We start from the raw sequence: 18,487 nt of genomic DNA, 5'->3' as shown, positions 1-18,487 counted from the left end.
GCAGAAGTGTTGCAACAGCGCCTGTTGCTGGTGAATAGTGGCATGTGCACATTGCTGCAGGAAGTTGATGCTGAATGAGCGATAGGTAACATTGTAGTGATTCATATAGTGTAGGCCTGTGTAAGTAGCATCCACCACTGAAGCCATGGCATGCTCAGTCGCCCAGTAAACTGATGAACTTATCTAAATAGGGCAAGCCTGATGTTGGCATTTTGCCCTTAAGCTTGTCATTTGGAGGAAATAATATTGTTATGTCTGTCCAAAATATGCATCACAAAACTGTTTTTTCGTCGCTCCAAATGCAAAATTTCCCCTTCCCCCCGCTCGGTCGCTTCGCTCCCTCGCAAAAGGTCCGTTCACTCATTTTTGCACCCCCCCGAAAAATATCTGGTTACAGGCCTGAAGGGCCCGTCAACTTGGAGGATATAACCATTTACCTGGGGCTTGGAAGACAGCCACTCTACCACGTGAGCCATGCCGCCCTGTTATTATCTACCGCCAGACTGCTGGCCTGTCCACCGTTCACTACTGTTTCTCAGTGGCCTTTTTTTTTTCATTTTTAGGGCCGTCTTGAAACTGCTTTGTGTGTCATTATTAGTATTATTATGATGGCACTTCCCTTTTGAGGCCCTCAACATGCACGAAAACTCACCAGAATTTGCAAGCAAGTCAAGTCCAGCAAAAAATGTGGGATTTCAGGAGTCCCGAACAGGAACCCCCAAAACTCACCGGGTAGGTACAGTATATCACCATCAATCCCCACACTGCGCGGGGATGAAAACCTGTCAATGTGTGTGTGTGTGTGTGTGTGTGTGTGTGTATTGAAAAAATTAAAGTGGAAAACACAGAATTTGGGAAAACAAATAAACTGAGTTTTTTCTTCTTACTTTGGTAAAATCTTTGGTAAAAAACTATCTTGCGACAAGGCCCGCCACGATAATCAATAAACTAATTAACCACACGATAAATAGAAAAAACTAACTTGATAATTTTGCTGGCCTCGATATATTGACATGTGCATGCCAGTTTGTTTCCCTCCTCAGGAAACAGGCTGGATGACGTCTGTCTCAACGCCTGGGCGCGTTGGTTCTATAGCGGAATGAAGGGCGTGAGTCAACCCTCCTGTCTTTCACTCAGTCTCTTTGTCTCAGTGGGGAAAGGCAGGGCGCTAGCGAGTGCGCACTCGCTGGCTTTGTGTGTCGTGTGCTACACGAATACTTTCTCCGTGCCCGTTGTGTATAAAACACGATCTGATGTCCATTTCAGCCCGTTTGCGCGTCGTCGTTTTGTGACATGAAAAAGTTTGTGACAAAGACAATCAAATAAATGATAGGAAAGGGTGGAACTTGGGTTGCAGCTGCCGTGATTGACAAAGTGCAAGACCTCAATGTGCACCAAACGTGCTTTGCTGCATCCAAAACATATACTTTGACCAAACTCCGACAAAACGTTACATCTCATTAAATGTAAACAGCGTATTCCACACTCAAGGTGAGAGTGTTGCTAAGAGTGAATCAAGGAAGTGTGTATGCAAATGAGCGGACGTCTGCATTGACACACAGTGTGAACGTCTGAGTATTTTCTGGTTATTTCTGTTTTTTTTGTGGTCACTATTCAGACAAGAACCAAAATGACACTGATTGAAAATCAGAAACACGGTGTAGTGTCCATGATACGCGTTATGTTTTGGTTTTTCGACCGATCTATTTTATCTAATCAATACACTTTGGGGAACCATTGTTTTACATCATTTCTCCACAAAAGCGGAAGTGTGCTAACTTTCTTATGCTAACTAACAACGCATTGAAGAACATTTCAATTACATTGAAGTGCAGTTTTGCTTACAGAGATTTGATACTCCATTTATTGCTTTTGTTGTTGTGTGGTGTTTATTGAAGTGTTTTTTAAATCCTAACAGAGACGGGGTCTATTTTTTATTGTTTTCGGTTATGATTGTGATTTTTATTGAAGTGCAATTTGTGCTAAAAGAGACTGTCAATTTTATTTTATTGTTTTTTTATTAATATATTTGGTTTGTTTATTTTATTCGAAAGGTCTTGACATTCTAATTACAATGTTGACAAATAAGCTTGAGAAATTGAAGTTTATTGCTTTTGATACAGTGTACTCGCATTATCACGCCATATATTATCATTATATCAATGAAAAAAATGGTCTCAAAATAACATTGACAATAATATTGTTTATTGGCAAAAAATTAATGATAATAATAATTATCATACAGCAAAATTTGTTATTGTGACAGTCCTACGACAAAATGTTCTTCCTTAACTAGTGAAGTTAGGCAAGTGAGTTCGGTTTCAAATCTTTTGATGCTTTATCTGATTTGATAGGTTACAGACATAATACACATCTCAACATTTTTAACATCCCTCTAAATTGGACAATCACGCTGCAGCGAAGTGACGTTTACGATTTTTTTTCTGGTGTTGAAATAACACATTGTAGCGTTGCATTTGTGTGTTACATTAAGCAATGTACATAAACATTATAAGGCATATTAAGTAACTTATAAATACATTTCTAATTCCTCAAAAGAAAAGCTGAAAGTCTATTCACACATATGCCTGACATCCGCCCTTAACCCTATGAGTTCTTCTGAAGTTGTTTGCCGTTGTATGGTGTTTTGTCTCCAATGGCGTCCCGTAACTATGCTGCCAAGATGGCGGGCGAAGAACTGGCGACATCTAGTGGACACAAGTGGCTGCTGTTTGGAAGTTTGGATTCCATTAGTTGTTAGCTTGTTGGGGCTCAAACAGAAGAAATAATCCACACAACAGTAAAATAAACACTCCTACCACGACAAAGGCGAATAATGCTCAACAAGCGAAAACCTCCGACGGGATTGTACGACAAACTCCCGTCTGGCGCGTGAGTGGTAGTAATGAAGCTAACTTCTCAGCTAACTGTTGGCACAGTGGATAAACCATCGCCGCCAGCGACGAAGACTCTCAAAAATCACACTTCGTGGTGCTTTCTAACATGTACAAAATTAACACATTTTTTTTTTTTTATCAAAGTTGTAAAAAAAAAAAAAAAAAAAAAAAAAACAGGTTAGAAAATGCTACTTCAGGATTCTGCACCCCGGATAGCTTCTTTTTCTTCTTCTTCTACTCCTCTAATGCACAAACGCAGAGCTGAACTAACAATATAGCACCACCCAGTGGTCAACAATTTCTCTCCTTAACTTCTTTACTGTGGCAAACTATGACTTACTTTTATGAAATGTAAATGTTTAGATGATATTAATCAATAATCAATCAATTATATCTATATTTTAATCTCAAATGTATTAAAACCACATGTTAAGAATGTTTTTAATTCTACTTTTAGTCATTTCAACATGGACCATCAAAACACAACAGAGAATGGGGAAAAAAACAAAGATTTTATTTATGGTACTCACATATTTTGCATACACATACTCTGAAATATATTAACATTTATGAGCCTAGATAATATATTACTAAGTGAATACAAATATTTCCCTCCACTTGCGTGTCCAAGATTTCCAGCGTGGTTCTGCATTCTTATGATACACTGATAATTGCACTCTCCATGAGTATAATAAATATGGCCTATTTTATTCGTTTAGCTTCCTCGCGCCCTGAGCTAACATAACAACAACCACAGGCAACATGAACTCTGCGGACCTTAAAAGTGCACGCTGAAATCAAAGAAAAGTGGTTACCTGGCGGTGAAAGAGTGTCATTGCTTGTGTTAAAGGCTCATGCAGACTACCATCATCACCATGTTGCGACACGTCTTCACCTTTGAACTGTCCAGTCTAAACAGGAAAAGGAAAAACGAGATTGTCCAATTAAAAGTATACAAAAAACACAGACGAGCAACATCTGTCAAATTTTTAAAAAAACCAACTGTGCTTTTAGTGTTTATTTACACAAGTCAGCATGCAGGAAACTTGATTTGTCCTCTGGCTTCATCTGCTATGAAAATGTCGTGTGCCGGCATAATGTCTTTGATTTTCATTTGAACATGTGCTGTCCAGTTCCTCGTCCTGCCTCAAGTGTTATGGCTATTTCACGACACACGGCCGAGTAAACACACGACTGACAAAAACAGGACTACAGGACCACAGAGAACGACTGTGTGTGTGTGTGTGTGTGTGTGTGTGTCGTCCAGTCGAGAGACGCTACAGCAAAGACACGCGACGCGTCCACAAAAGAAAGGGCCCCGGGGCCAAGGAGGAGAGCAGCAATGGGAAGCTCCTGTGCTGCTAGTCTGAGATGTGCTTGTTGCCGTGGCAACCGGTCATCACAACCGCGAGGGAGTGGTGGCGGAGGTGTGCCGTCAAGCGGCGTGGCGTGGCAGAACAACGTGAAAGTCACAATGTCCGGCGGTGTCTCGTGTTCCGTGACAAAGCTCCGCCCGCCCTGCCTTGCCAACCCCGCCTACTTGTAGAGCAGCGGGATCTGGCTGTTGTGGCAGTGGTTGCGGCTCATCTTGCTCTCAGCCGGGTACAAGTTGGATGAGTTGGAGAAGGAAGGCGGCAGAGAGTGATTGTCCGTGCTCGGGTAGCCTGGCGGAGGGAGCAGAGACTTGGGGTCCGTCTGGGACGACGGCGGCGGGGCACTGTGGTTCTGGTTCTGGCCCATGGAGGGTCGGCGGCGGCTGCGTAGAGCTTGTCTCTCGGCCAACTGGTTGCGGAGCGCTGACACCCGCTCCTCTTTCTAGAAAGAACAAAGAGATGTCCATAGGGATACGTTGTGGTTGTTGTGACCACAGTGTAATGTTCATGTAATAATGTTTCTATGACGCCACCTCCTGGATGATCTTCTGCAGCTCCCTGTTCTCCCGCTCCAGCTGTCGGGACTTTTCCTCGTCGTTGTTGTTGGTGGACGAGCCTGTCTTCAGCGTGTCCTGCTGCTCCGACTGCCACTCGCCACGTGTGATGAGGCGCCGCATCTGGACCGGCACAACAACACACAAAGACTCTCGGTCAAACAGCACTCAGGCGTCCCTGCAGGGGGTAGTGTTTCCTCTCTAGTAGCATCCCCCAGTCCTGTGAGCTGCTATTCAATGCCAAGCTAGTTTACAGCTAGCCAACAAGTGGCATGTCAAAATAAGAGTACCTTTGGCACAAAGAGCACCACCAGAGTGATGTAAGCGGAGAAGACGATGGCGAGGGCGGCGAAAGCGAAGGAGGCATCCTGCTGCGAAGACAGGATCATCGTCACCGGAGCCGTGATCAGACACAAGACCTGCAGGGGCCGGGGAAAAAGATCGCAACCATGAAAACAGAACAAAGGGGGGTGGGGTGTTTCTTGAACATGTTCCCTCACAGCCACGTTGTAAATGGCCATCCCCACCGCCCGGTGGTCGTTGATCTTCTCCGTGGAGATGGACTTGGTCTCATAGGCCAGAAAGATGCCGAGCAGCAGCAGCAGACCCTTGTAGCCGTAAACGACACCTGCGGGGGGCGATACGGGGCAGATGAAGACGCACAGAAAAAATTTGGAGATACTGGACATGTTTTTCATTAGACAAAATGTAGATCTATGCTCTGTGGTGTAATGGTTAGCACTTTGGACTTTGAATCCAGTGAACTAGGTTCAAATCTAATGAGTATGTACAGTATCTCCAAATACAAAACAATGATAGCAGAAGAAAACCTGCTTAGGACCTTCTAAATTTAGGGTGTTTTTAATCATTATTAGAGCCTTATAGACATGAAATAACACCCCTATAGTCACATTTACATTCCTATTATCCAATATAGTAGACATAATAAGAGATAAGACATAAATAAGAGTCATGCTCGTGTGTGTTGCTGTAAATGTGTTCCGGTGCTAAGGGAGCAAAGCGGGGGGGGGACAGGAAGTGACGTCAGAGATTCCGAATTGAGTTTTTGCTTGGCGTGGCTGCAACAGTAGCCCATGTTCAAGATTATTGTGAGATCACTCAAACCTGCAGTAAAAGTCTGTTGTTGGGGGAAATCAAGTCTGGTGCTTGTGCGTCTGCACCCAACATTACAGTCACTCTACTGACACCTAGCGACCAGTGTAAAATACTACATATCATCAAGTCTTTGAACACTTCCAAATGCCTTATATTTGTATTTTACTTGATTTAGCCAATTTTATGATTGAAAACACTTCATTTAGGCAAAAAATATGCAAAATTTGCTTCACTAGACAGATATTTTGACTAATAGGCTACATTCAACCAGGAAACAGCTGGTGTAATGGTTAGCACGCTACACTTTGACTCCAGTGATTCGAGTTCAAATCTTGATGGAACCTTCAATGTTGCTTAATCAAAACTAAATCCGCCTTCGTTCCAAACTCTGTGCTTCAAGAACAACATCGGATCTCTTTGGGATATTTGGGATTTCCTTTAGGCAAGGGCAAACTGCAGGTTCCATGGTGCAATGGTTAGCGTTCTCCACTCTGATTCCAGTGATCTGAGTTCAAAGGTCGGTGCAACCTTCAATGTTGCTTATTCAAAATGAAATCTGCCTTCCTTACAAATTCATAAAAAGATCTCTTTGGGATATTCAGGATTTTCCACCTTCATTACAGACTTTGCGCTCCAAAAACATCAGCTCTCTTTGCGACATTTGGGATTTTCAGGAGGGAGTGCAGGTTCCATGGTGTAAGGTTTAGCACTCTGGACTTTGAATCCAGTGATCTGAGTTCAAATCTCGGTAGAACCTCATTAAATATTAAACAGAAGCAAAAATGTGGAGCCTTTCAGAGAACGACTGTCTTTGCGTCCAGTTGTAACTCAAAACTTGTAGAACTTTAACAAGTATGTGTTTGAATCGTGCGCTCTGCTGTGTCTCATTTGGAAGTTGAAAGTGTAAGAAGTCACTCGGCGCCACGAAGACTGACAGAGAAAAGGGAATAAAAGAGTGAAATAATGCGAGCACGTTTGAGGCGTCTTCACGCCGTCCATCGTTTCTTTGTGTCGCCTTGTCTGCTCTCACAGAGGAAACGCTACCGGGGCCCTGGCCCACTTTGTGACCCACATAACACTTCATCTTCAGCACCACCATTGTTCTTTAAGAAGAAACAAGGCGCCAACAAACAAGAGACGCACGACCAGAAAAGAGGAACCAAAATGTGTGCACGCGCTGCAACGGGAAGCAGCAGAAGAAGACACACTCACCAAGCCACGTGTTCATCTTCTCTGAGCTGCAGTGCTCCAACAACGGCTGGATCAGCACGTCAGAGTCCACTTTGGGGGCCTCCCTGGTGAACTTCTACTCACACCAGCAGCAAGACCACCGCCGCAATGAGATGACGAGAGGACAAAGACATGAGAGGATAGGGGGTGAGAAAAAGGATGACATGAGAGGATGGGGGGTGAGGGAATGACAAGATGGAGAGACACAGGATGATGAGAGGGGCAGGGCATGAGAAGATGGAGAGATGAAACAATGGATAGAAGATAGAAGAAACGAGCATGGCGGGATGAGAGCAAGATGGCATGAGACAGCGATTTGATGATGAAACGAGAATGAGGACAGGAGAAGATGGAGACAAACGGATGAGATAATGACACGATGGAGGATGAGAGGTTTAATGACATGAGATGAAGAGATGATAAAAGGATGACATGAGAGGATTAGGGGGTGAGTGAATGGCAAAATGAGAAGATGGACAGAGAAGAAAAACATGGCATGACAGAGAGATAAGAGGATGTCGAGATGAAAGGATGAGGACATGGCAAGATTGCGAGATGAGAGAATGAACATACAAGGGAGAAAAGATGAGAGGGTGACCAAATGAGAAGAATAAGAAATGAGGGCAGTCATATTTGACATTTCTGACATGAAGAGGAAGGTTGAATAATTAAATACATCTGGCTTTTAAGGAAGACGTTTGAGGATGAGGATGATCATCTATTCTTTACAAAAGACTTGGTCAGCATGGTTCTCTAGCGTGAATGTAAATATGTATATAATATTTACAATTCAATGACAGCACTCATTTTGCTAACTTTTACTAAACGCACGTGTAACTGCTGCGCCCTCTGCAGGCTCACGTGTTCATTAACTAAAGGACGTTGCGCCAGAAGGGGGCGATCTCCACCGCATCATACCGACTGATTTGCTCTGTCTACTGCTTCTCCACGTGATGTGGGCCAAAACAGATTATTTTCATTCGTGATGCACTTTGACCTGTGACCCTTACCTCCACAGTGATGTGCAGCGGATCCACAATTTGCCAGATGATGAGCGACAGGAAGTCTACGGCCAGCAGCACTCCGACGGTTGCGTAGAGTTTCCACGGCTCCAAGTGCTGCTGTGTGATGTATGACAAATAAAGGAAACAGTTACTCCTTTAAGAGAGTGTGTGTGTGTGTGTGTGTGTGTGTGTGTGTGTGTGTGTGTGTGTGTGTGTTGACAGGCAAGGTTGTCCTTGTAACTTCAGCCTTGACGGATTCCATGCTGCCATAACATCACCAAGCTGCATCGCTACGGCACTGTACTGCTTTATTGCTTTGACTGCTAAAAGACTGAAGGCATCAGGGAACACAAACGCATTCCTCCTCTTTAAAGGTGCACAAGGGGCTTCCGAGTACATTTCTAAGAGTAAGAGTATCGCATGCAGCGTTAATACTCATCCATATTCATAAATATTACACATATTTCTTATTCTGGCGATTAGGAGGTGGAGTATCTCACAGGCTGCAGGATGATTTATCTCCATGAATGCAAACTGCATGGCTTTGTACTGCATCTGCTTTATGCCGCATTCAAGGCAGCCGGGAGAGTAGGAAAGATTAACATTTGGAGCTTACAAGGTCCGGAAAAAAGAGGCATTTATTTGAGGTCAGGCGTTTAACTATTAGAGCAGAGGCCACTAACTGAGGATGGGAAGGCAAGAGAAAAAGGAGATGAGAAAAAGACGGCGGGAGAGAAAGTGAGGACATGACAAGATGGAGAGTTATGAAGTAGATGCGAGGATGAGGAAGTAAGAGGTGACCAGCTGAGAAAAAGATTACATGAGAGAAGGCGGGGTGAGCAAATGGCAAGGATGAGAGGATAGAAGAATATGAGCAAAGTGAGATGAGATGAGAGTTGGAGGACATGATAAGATGGAGAGTTGAGTATGAAGTAGACGGGAGGATGAGGTGGTAAGAAGTGATCAGATGATAAAAAGATGCCATGGAAGGGTGAAGGAAATGCAAGGATGAGAGGATGGACAGCAACATGAGATGAGAGGACATGAGAAGATGGAAAGTTAAATATGATGTGGACGAAAGGATGAGAGGGTAAGAGTTAACCAGAAGGAAAGATGAGGAAAAGGTGAAAGAAGGGAGAAAGATGGAGAAATAAGAGCAATAGGAGATCAGAGGAGGAGGACATGAGAAGATGGAGAGATGAGTATGAAGTAGATGAGAGGATGAGAAGGTAAGATGTGACCAAATGCAAAGATGAGGAAATGACTACATAAAAGAATGGAGAGATGAGAGGATGAGGAGCTAAGTTAAGTGGTGACCAGATAAGAAAAAGGGGACATGAGAGGATGTGGGATGAGCAAGGGGACATGTGAGGATGTGGGATGAGCGAGGGGACATGAGAGGATGTGGGATGAGCGAATGACAAGGATGAGAGGATGGAGAAGTAAGAACAACATGAAATAAGAGGAGGACATGAGAAGATTGAGAAAGTAGATGAGAGGGTGTAGAAATGAGAGGATGAGGAGGTCAGAGCTGACCAGATGAGAAGATGAGGAAATGACACAATGGAGAGATGAGAGGATGAGGAGACAAGCAGTGATCAGATGAGGAAATGACAAGAGTGGTTTCCAGTTAGCCAGATGCAAACTGTCGCAGCGTCAGCAGTTGTGGAAGATGCTACGTCTACGAGGCCTTACCTTCTTCTTCTCCTTCTTCTCGTCCTTCTTGGTGAAGAGCGTGTGGACCCACCAGATCTTGGTGAACATGCTGCCGTACGCCAGGCTGAAGCCCAGGCCGAGGAGCCACAGGCGGAACTGCAGCGGAACACAGGCGGTAAGGAAGTCAGTGGCATGAAGTCATTCCTGACTGCTGGTGTAGACGTGTCAGCTACTGACTGCACTTTATTGGGACGCAAATCGAATTAGAAAAAAAGATCAATGTTAATTTAAGAGCAAAGACGGGTCCTTCGGGTGCCGCATGCGCATGAATGTTACACTTTTGACCCAAAGGTAGTCCAGTAATTACAAACCCAAAGATACAAAAAGCTGACTTTAATGCAAAAGCAATTCAGAGTTTGGACTTTTATTATATTTGTACTTTGTAAAGGGCAACAAAAGAGACAAATTAATGTTCCAAAAACATCCTCGGCACAAATCCAATAAAGCACCATTTCAAGTCCGACTTGGCATCAGCAAATTGCAGGTTTCTGATGGGATTTGTTCATCATTTTATTTTGGTTAATGCCAGCATTAGAAGCATTCATCTCATTTATAAGCTGCACATTTAAGCCTTCAAATGTTTTGATCAGCTACTAAACCTTTCAGGAGTTTTGAACAAGGTTTTCAAATGCTTTCTTTGAATACCACAACCATGCTTTTTAAATGTGCCGGCCGCAACATCAGGTACACCTGCGCCTCCAGCGTAAAGACAGTCTCAAATCACATGACCACAGTACATAACGGCCGTGGCGTTACCTGACAGACGACGGGGAACTGCGAGCGGTGCACGTGGTGGCCGTCGATACCGAGCGGGAAGACGGCAGCCAGCGCCATCATGCAGCCTGCCGCCGTCATGTTGTTCAGGTAGGGCTGAGAGTTCTGGATGTAGCTGAATATGAGGACACACACACAAACACAAGACAACACAAACATGTGTTTTTTTTTCCTGTACTTGTAATTTGATGCAAAAGAAAAACAATAAACAGCTAGTAAAAAGTCACGCAGCAACACATGCATTTCATACACATGACCTGCCTTTGTGTTTCCCGGCAGCCACACAGCTTGTTTGACTACACACACACACACACACACACACACACACACACACACACACACACGCGCATACAAAGCAGTGACGCTGGCCCTGCTTGAATCTTGGCTACCAGTGAAACAGCTCTCATGGCGTCACGTAGCATGAATGCATGATGCTCAGCACACCAAAAGAATGGCGCTGCATTGCCATGCAGGAGCAGCGGACGGCTTGCTGGTGCATTTTTGGGGCTACGCCACAATTAAAAAGTATCAAGTGTGCTAAACTGAAAGCGTAACTATGATGTTTGTGGTTTAAGGGAGTGTGAGACAGACTGCTAATCAAACACAGTGTCAACTTCCTTCCTCAAAAAGTCTCCGACTGGATTAAACGAAGCAAATAAAGTCGAGAGTGCTCCTCGCGGTGACTCGGAATGCATCGTTGAACTGCTGAACGGTGCGTGCCCTACACCTCAAATATGAATAAAACTACAGCCAAGACGCTTTCAAATACAAAGAAGTTTTCACAGACAGAAATTTCGCAGACACGAGTATGCGTCGTCTGGTAGGTCTTCTAGTTTTCTACTGTTGCTATTCACTTCACTGTTCCGCTTCTGGTTTGGTTGAGCATCTAATTACCACCCAATTCTGTCTTTCACTTTATTAGTCACCTCGACTCATTATCACCGATTTTACACTTATTTTTGGAATGTACGCTCAATAGACCTCACTTACATCAAGCTACAGCTCATTTTTTAAATAAAAACAAGCAGGAATTCTGAAATTATTTTGACTATACAGTATTCCCTCGCTCTAACGCGGATTCTTTTTGTGCCTCTTTTTTTTTAATTACAGCATTTGTTACAGGCCAAGCCTGTCCCTTTAAGAAGAATTGCTTCCCTCGCTGTCTGACTGCACCGCCCATTGTTTTCTGCGTCATGATTGCCTGTCGACCACAATCTACTTCGTGCCGCCCCTGCCGTGTCTCCTGTGTCATCGCTAGCTCGCTTGCTTGCTAGCTTGTAAAGGAATCTTCAGTTCGAAAGAGGAGGACTGCAACAGGTGGAGTACTGCAGCAGTATGTTTTTACTAGGATACAAAAACACTACAGTACAGCGGAACGGTGCCAGGATGAAAAGGTCACAGGTCACAGGAGTGAAATACGCATGAGTGACTTCATAATTTCTTGTGTCTGAAAGGTTTGAACTTTGTACAGTGATGGTGAGGGGGTTTTACAGCATTAAAACATATATAATCATTGTAAAAAAAAAAAAAAAAAAAAAAGTTGGCTACATCGCAAATTTCACTTATTACAGGCTATTTTGGGAACCTATAAATTCAGAGGCATATCCAGTAAATGGATGTACAGTAATCCCTTGTTTATCGTGGTTACTTGGTTCCAGACCCGACCATGATAAGTAGGGGTGTCACCAGACACCCAGCTCACGAGACGAGGCGATGCACGAGATTGGGTCCACAATAACGAGACAAGACGGGATTTGCGTATTCATTTTAAGAAAAATACAATGAAAAATATGACTGGAGAACAACCTTTTTTATTTAACACAATTTATTTATTCACAAAACAATGCAGGTGCATTTTGTAATGTTGATTTGTTGTCCCACAAATTAATGCTCAGATATGATTGCCCACATTTTTTGAGACCAAATAATAAACCACTGTTATAATGACATACTGTATGTCCTAGGTCTGCCCTGGGGCCTTCTCCTGTTTGGGCATGCCCGGAACACCGCACCAGGGAGGCATCCGTACTAGATGCCCGAGCCGCTTGCCTTCTTGGCTCTCTTGGTTAAGGGCTGGGTTGCACTGTGGAGGTTTTTTTTTTTTTTTTAAGCTTTCAGCGTTACGGAGGTGGAGCTCACTCCCGCTTGCCTGCTCGGTGGATAATTTACCTTTGTTGATGGCTTGTATTTCATTACCGAATAAATGCTCGACGCAAGAAACACAGATCTTTTATGTATGACGTGTGTTATGAAGCAGATGATCTCCAGTGCTTGAAAGTTGACACTCAGTCGATGCAATGAGTGTCAATACAACCGCTTGGTGATTAAGGGTGCAGACAAGTCCGAACATCTACGTGGGTTGATCTGACAAATTTTACGTAAAGTTAATGAAATATAGAATTACTACAGCTTCTGCTTGGACATCGACAAGTAGCAAGCAGCTGTTCAACCCCAACAGCCACACTCGCTGATGCCGTGAACACGCTTCCAAGAATGCCCTGCACACTGCCACTTCCATATTACTGTAATATCCTCCATAGCGGCGATGCCATAGTTCACAGTCTGATTGGATTCTGTCTGCGAGAATTCTCGACATCCCTAGTGATAGGTATAGATAGATAGAACCTTCTAAATATGGCTTTTAACATTATTACAGCCCTCTAGACATGGATTAATACCCCATAGTCACCTTCACACTCCTCTTACCCAATATACTAGACATAATAACAGAAAATAAGACATAAATAAGACTCGTGCTTGTGTGTGTAAATGTGTTCCACTGCTAAGGAAGCTGATTGGGGGGGAGGCAGGAAGTGATGTCAGGAGTTCAGAGTTGAGTTTTATCTTGGCGTGGGTTACGGCCGCGACAATAGCCCGTGTTTGGTATTATTGTGCCTATTGTGAGACCATTCAAACCTGCAATAAAAGCCTGTTGTTCTGGCAGTCAAGTCTGGTGCTTGTGTGTCACCCAACATTACAGTAATATTACTGACACCTACTGACCTGTGTAGAATACTACATATTGACTAAGAGCTGTGGGTTTTGGTCTCAGTAACCTGCTGAACACAGGGTCCAAATTAAACCTCAAACCACCATTCCGATTCAATGATGGGTTCTGTTGTTTGACAAAAATAGCTTCCTTTACTCCTCTTTCAAACCATCTGTTTTCTTTGGCCAAAATCTTTACCTCGCTGTCCTCCTTAGTCATGCAAATGAGGTGAAGCCAGGGCCGAGCCAGAACAATAGATGCTAACGAGCCAGTATCAGAGTCGTTCATACCCAACTACAGGGAGCTACACTTCCCTTTGATCGGAGGTGCTAATGGCAGGAGAGGATTAGACCACAACTCCGCCCAGACTTAGTGTAAGGAACCAATAGGAGGAGGGTGTTGGCACACCAATTCCGCCCACTCTTACTGTATTTAAGGCCTAGGCTATAGGCTACCAGCACTTGTTAGTTCGCTGACGAAGCTCTTCGGATGAGGAGCGAAACGTCCGATACCTTCTTCACAGAAGTACAGATGATGTCTCAAGAAGCCTTTCCCTCGATGGACAACTCTTGTACGACTGAGAGCCTACACAGACGTTGTGTTTGAATGGTAAAAACTGCAGGGGCCACATAATCTTTTCTGACCAGTCTAAACGGTCAGACTGGAAAGCAGCCTAATGAAAAAAATTTGTTTTGATCCGACTCATTCCGGCCCACCGAGCCGCTCCTTGTGTGAAATTGTGTTTGAAATCGAATCAAAGCCGAGGGGAGATCCTCTTGAGGAAGAAACTCCTGAAAGCTCCCGATGAGCTTACCCACTTATTGGACCTGAGATGATTCTGACCAGGTCAGACATAAATATAGAATGTTGCAAAGGCGGCGTGGATTACACCCGACGGTCTTGCGCTCATCAAAAGGCATTTTTCAAGGGCACACTGAAGCCAGCTGCTAGTTGGGGAACTCTGAGGTCAACAATTGATTTGAAAGAAGTTGTCTCAGACAACTTATTTCCCACCTTTGACTCGCCTCGCATCCTGCTGGACCCACACAAGCCTCACACACACACACGCATACAACATCAGGCATGTATTATTTACGTCCACTCTTACCGCACGTTGCCGTTGTAGATGTTAAAGGTCAGACAGACGATGCCTAGGAGGATGCCAAGGCCGGCGAACACCGACACGGCGGCAAACAGCTTCTGGGACAGGAAGCGGTACTCTTCTTTCACCACCGTACGGTCCGCTGGAGGCCCCGCACCTGAAAGAAGACATTACCATCATATTGTGATGTAATGCAATACCACCACATTATATGAGAGACCAGTTGTTCCAAAGTTAAGGGGGTGGTCTTGGATCAAATAGTGATGATATCATCACTACAGTAGTTGCTCACATAGTCGCCACAATGACAGAACACATGGTTCTTATTTTCTATGATCGCAAACGTGCTGCTTTTTTTTTTTTTTTAAATCAAGGCTAACACATTTACATTGGCTTTAGGGACTTTTTATTATCCCGCTGGAAGCGTTTGCACGTTTTATTTTGTGCATTTATGCTGACTCGGTCCTGTTTGAGTCATATTTGGTGCTCAAATGTGTGTTTTCACACATGAATTATCACTTTATTGTACAAGAGACTACTTCTGTAGTTAAAGCGTTGTATGTTTTCATGATAAATTCATGAAGCGTGCAGAAGGTTACGCATTGGAGGGAAATTTTAACACATGCACATGCACACACACGGGTGCACATGCGTGTGCACACAGTTTAGTTCCAAATGTGAAAATTCAACATAATTCATAGTGTTATAGTTGTAAATAAATTATTTTTTTGTGTTGTTTAAAGCAAAATATTTGTGTCAAAGTGAAAGTTATGCTTGAAATGTATCTTTTTCACACAAAACTATGTTCTACTGCTGATTACTAAAGAACGGAAAAAGGTAGACATTTTTTTTCTGATGAAAGACAAGAGACTAATCCTTCTTTTGGTAGGTTCCATGTTTATATAGCCATACAACACAATACTCTGTGTGCCTTGAAAAATCAGTCAAAATCGTCTAAAATGGCCGCTACTGAAGGGGTTGAATTTTGAAAAAAATCAGTTCATTTTAAATATAATAAGGTCGTCGAGCCATGTGATCTCTCTCAGCCAATTTGTGAATATATTGAAAAGACTGTTGATATGCCGGTATAGAATTATTGCAAATCTAACCATTTTTATTTAAAATTTGAAAAGGTTCATAAAGTAAAACAAAAAAAAGTGGAAAACAATACAATAATAAACAATTGTAATTTTCACTCAAATAAATTATCGGGCTTTAAATATAGTTAAGCAACTCATGGTTACCAAGTAATGTATTGACCCAGTAATTATAGTTTGTTATATTAGGTTTAAGTTGACACATTATTGTTTATTTTTACTATGCGGTAATCCCTCGCCACCTCGCGCTTCAAATTTCACGACTTCACTCTATCATAGTTTTTAAAAAGATATGAATTAATAAATCATGCTGTTTGGTGGTTGAATACGGCCTATTCTGAGTTTAAAAAATATGTACACTGAAGCAAATTTTACACATTTCTGCCTGCTTTTCAAGCGTAAAAATGGCTAAATGAAGTGGAATACATTGTGTCGTGATGATATGTGGTATTCTACACGGGTCACTAGGCGTCAGTAATATTACTTGGATGAGACAATAGCCACCGCAGGAAGTACTGTACGGAACAGGAAGTTTAAAAAAGAACAAGAAACTCTCCCTATGTGTGACTCTATGTTACATCTTATTTATGTCTACCATATTGGGTAATATGAGTGTAAAGGTGACTATAGGGGTGTTATTTCATGCATAGAGGGCTCTAAACATTCTGTAAAAACAAAACCAACAAAAAATCCTGCAACTTTTGGCAAATGTAAGTGTCAGAGTGTCTCCATGGGGGGTGTTGGGGTTCGTACTGCTTTTGGCAGCGTGAGTGAGCGGGCATCTTTGCTGTTAATTAAGCACGGCGAGTCTCCCAAGAGTTAACAGCAAAATGATTCAGTCGTGCTCCAGCTTCTAACCACAGGATTGCTCACTAATGAAGGTTCAAGAAGGACCAGATGGACCAGGAGGAACTTGTTTTTCCACCACCCATGCCCCCGCGCCGCCAGAAATGTATGAGGATGCACAGTGTGTGTGCGTGTGCGTGTGTGTGTGTGAGTGAGTGAGTGAGAGGAACTGGGAAGACAGCTTGCGCGCATGTGTGTGTGAGGAAGATCGATAGAAATCGGGTGAGAATGTGCGCGTGTGTGTAAGGTAGATAGAAATTGGGTGCGTGTGTGTATGTGTGCGTGTGTGTAAGGTAGATAGAAATTGGGTGCGTGTGTGTATGTGTGCGTGTGTGTAAGGGAGATAGAAAATGGGTGCGTGTGTGAGGTAGAAATAGTGTGAGAATGTCTGCGTATATGTGTATATATGCACATAGTGTGTGTGTGTGTGCGCGAGGCGCTACGTAGAAACTGTGTGTGTGCGTCAGGTGGATAAATTGGGTGAGAACCTGCGTGTGTGTGTGTGTGTGTGTGTGACTGCGCCACGTGAAGCTGATGTGTCGGATGTCAGCGGAGGGCGTCAGAGTGTGGCCCCCCGGGGGTCGCGTGGTGTCATGGCACCGCGTGGAGACGCTCGTCACTGTGGCAACACAGTTGAGGTCTCGGCGGCGCCATCTGTCCGACTGCCGACAAAATCAACTCGCCACATTGCTGCGTGACATGTGACACAAAAGTCCTGTTAGAGAGTCTTTTTTTAGTATCGATGTGCTGTTTTTTTCATTTTTGTGTGATGAGGCTGGTGTTTGTCCTTCTGCTGGATGATAGAAATATCACTAAAGATGCTCCCTATTGGCTTTCTTCCCCATATCTGATAGATATACCGATCCGTCCAGCACTTCATTTTCGGTACCAATATCAACTGATACTGATATTGCCAGCAGCTTTTCCCTCAAACAAGTTATAGAAAACAAAACAATCATTAAAATAGTTAATGAGAAAAAAATCTTTATCAATAGTCAAGTAAAATCTCCTACTATCAACAAGTAAGACAGATGAGACTTTATAAATTCACAATGAAATAATGCTCGCAGCGATACCATTGGGAAAGCTGCACATTTCTATGTAGCATAAGGGTGCAACGATACCTGGAATAATTAATAATAATAATTTAGTAAATCGATTACAAAAAATAATCAAGGATTTTTTTTCTTCCCTTGAGGAATCGCTTACGTCACCAACGCGTTTACGTCACTCACACAGAAGACGAAGAAGGAAGCAGAAGGCGTGGGAAGATTGAAGACGCGCGAGAAAGCGAACGGGCAACGAAAGAGAAGGAAAACAAAATGTGCAAAACAGAAAGGAAATGTGGCCAAACAGCGCGTTGAACACCGTGACGTATTCGTTGTAAGGCAGCACTTGCATAACACAACAGCACATCTCCGAAAGGAGCGGAAGATCCGAGACAAGGTTAAATTAACTTGGCGCAAATCAGTGAGATTAAGGTTAATGTACCTTACTAACATAACATTAGTCGCGTGTAGGGCTAGCTTTCTCTTAATTATGACTACTGTCGAATGTGTGGCAGTTTATTACCATGGTAACGTGACTTCATACAGGCTTTATTTCATCTGCAAAAACACAGCGCTGTGAGCTAAGATGGAAAATAAAAACATTTTAGCTCATTAATCAGTAGCTGCTCATTTCTAGCAAGACAACACTGTGTAATGGAACAAGGAAGTTGAGAGTCATGTGTTCCACTACAGAAGGTGTCGTCATTTTACTTTGAACACTGCAAAAATCTCACTATTTT

The 18,487-nt window shown here is 43.3% G+C and overlaps 1 protein-coding gene and 1 long non-coding RNA gene across 4 annotated transcripts in view; one reads left to right on the top strand and one right to left on the bottom strand.

The window, feature by feature from the left end:
• Positions 1-3,100: 3,100 nt before the first annotated feature.
• gabbr1a (gamma-aminobutyric acid (GABA) B receptor, 1a) overlaps positions 3,101-18,487 on the bottom strand; it is a 74,196-nt gene continuing 58,809 nt past the window's right edge. For 2 of the 3 annotated variants that reach the window (XM_054780693.1, XM_054780694.1), the window contains exons 17-25: positions 14,762-14,912; positions 10,647-10,779; positions 9,870-9,986; positions 8,181-8,291; positions 7,153-7,246; positions 5,325-5,452; positions 5,115-5,243; positions 4,804-4,947; positions 3,101-4,712 (exon numbers count right to left, since the gene is read on the bottom strand). In XM_054780693.1, coding sequence (XP_054636668.1) covers positions 4,434-4,712; positions 4,804-4,947; positions 5,115-5,243; positions 5,325-5,452; positions 7,153-7,246; positions 8,181-8,291; positions 9,870-9,986; positions 10,647-10,779; positions 14,762-14,912 — 1,286 coding nt within the window. In that variant the 3' untranslated portion in view covers positions 3,101-4,433. The remainder of the gene's footprint in view (positions 4,713-4,803; positions 4,948-5,114; positions 5,244-5,324; positions 5,453-7,152; positions 7,247-8,180; positions 8,292-9,869; positions 9,987-10,646; positions 10,780-14,761; positions 14,913-18,487) is intronic. The other variant, XM_054780695.1, reaches the window with a different exon arrangement.
• LOC129184623 (uncharacterized) lies at positions 11,245-12,770 on the top strand. Its single transcript, XR_008571922.1, has 3 exons — positions 11,245-11,376; positions 11,775-11,981; positions 12,629-12,770. It is a non-coding gene; the product is annotated as an uncharacterized LOC129184623 (long non-coding RNA).

The sequence above is a fragment of the Dunckerocampus dactyliophorus genome, chromosome 7, assembly GCF_027744805.1.
Source record: "Dunckerocampus dactyliophorus isolate RoL2022-P2 chromosome 7, RoL_Ddac_1.1, whole genome shotgun sequence".
Classification (NCBI taxonomy): Eukaryota; Metazoa; Chordata; class Actinopteri; order Syngnathiformes; family Syngnathidae; genus Dunckerocampus; species Dunckerocampus dactyliophorus.
Note: the sequence above shows the minus strand (reverse complement) of the source record. Positions and strands in the feature narration are given on the sequence as shown.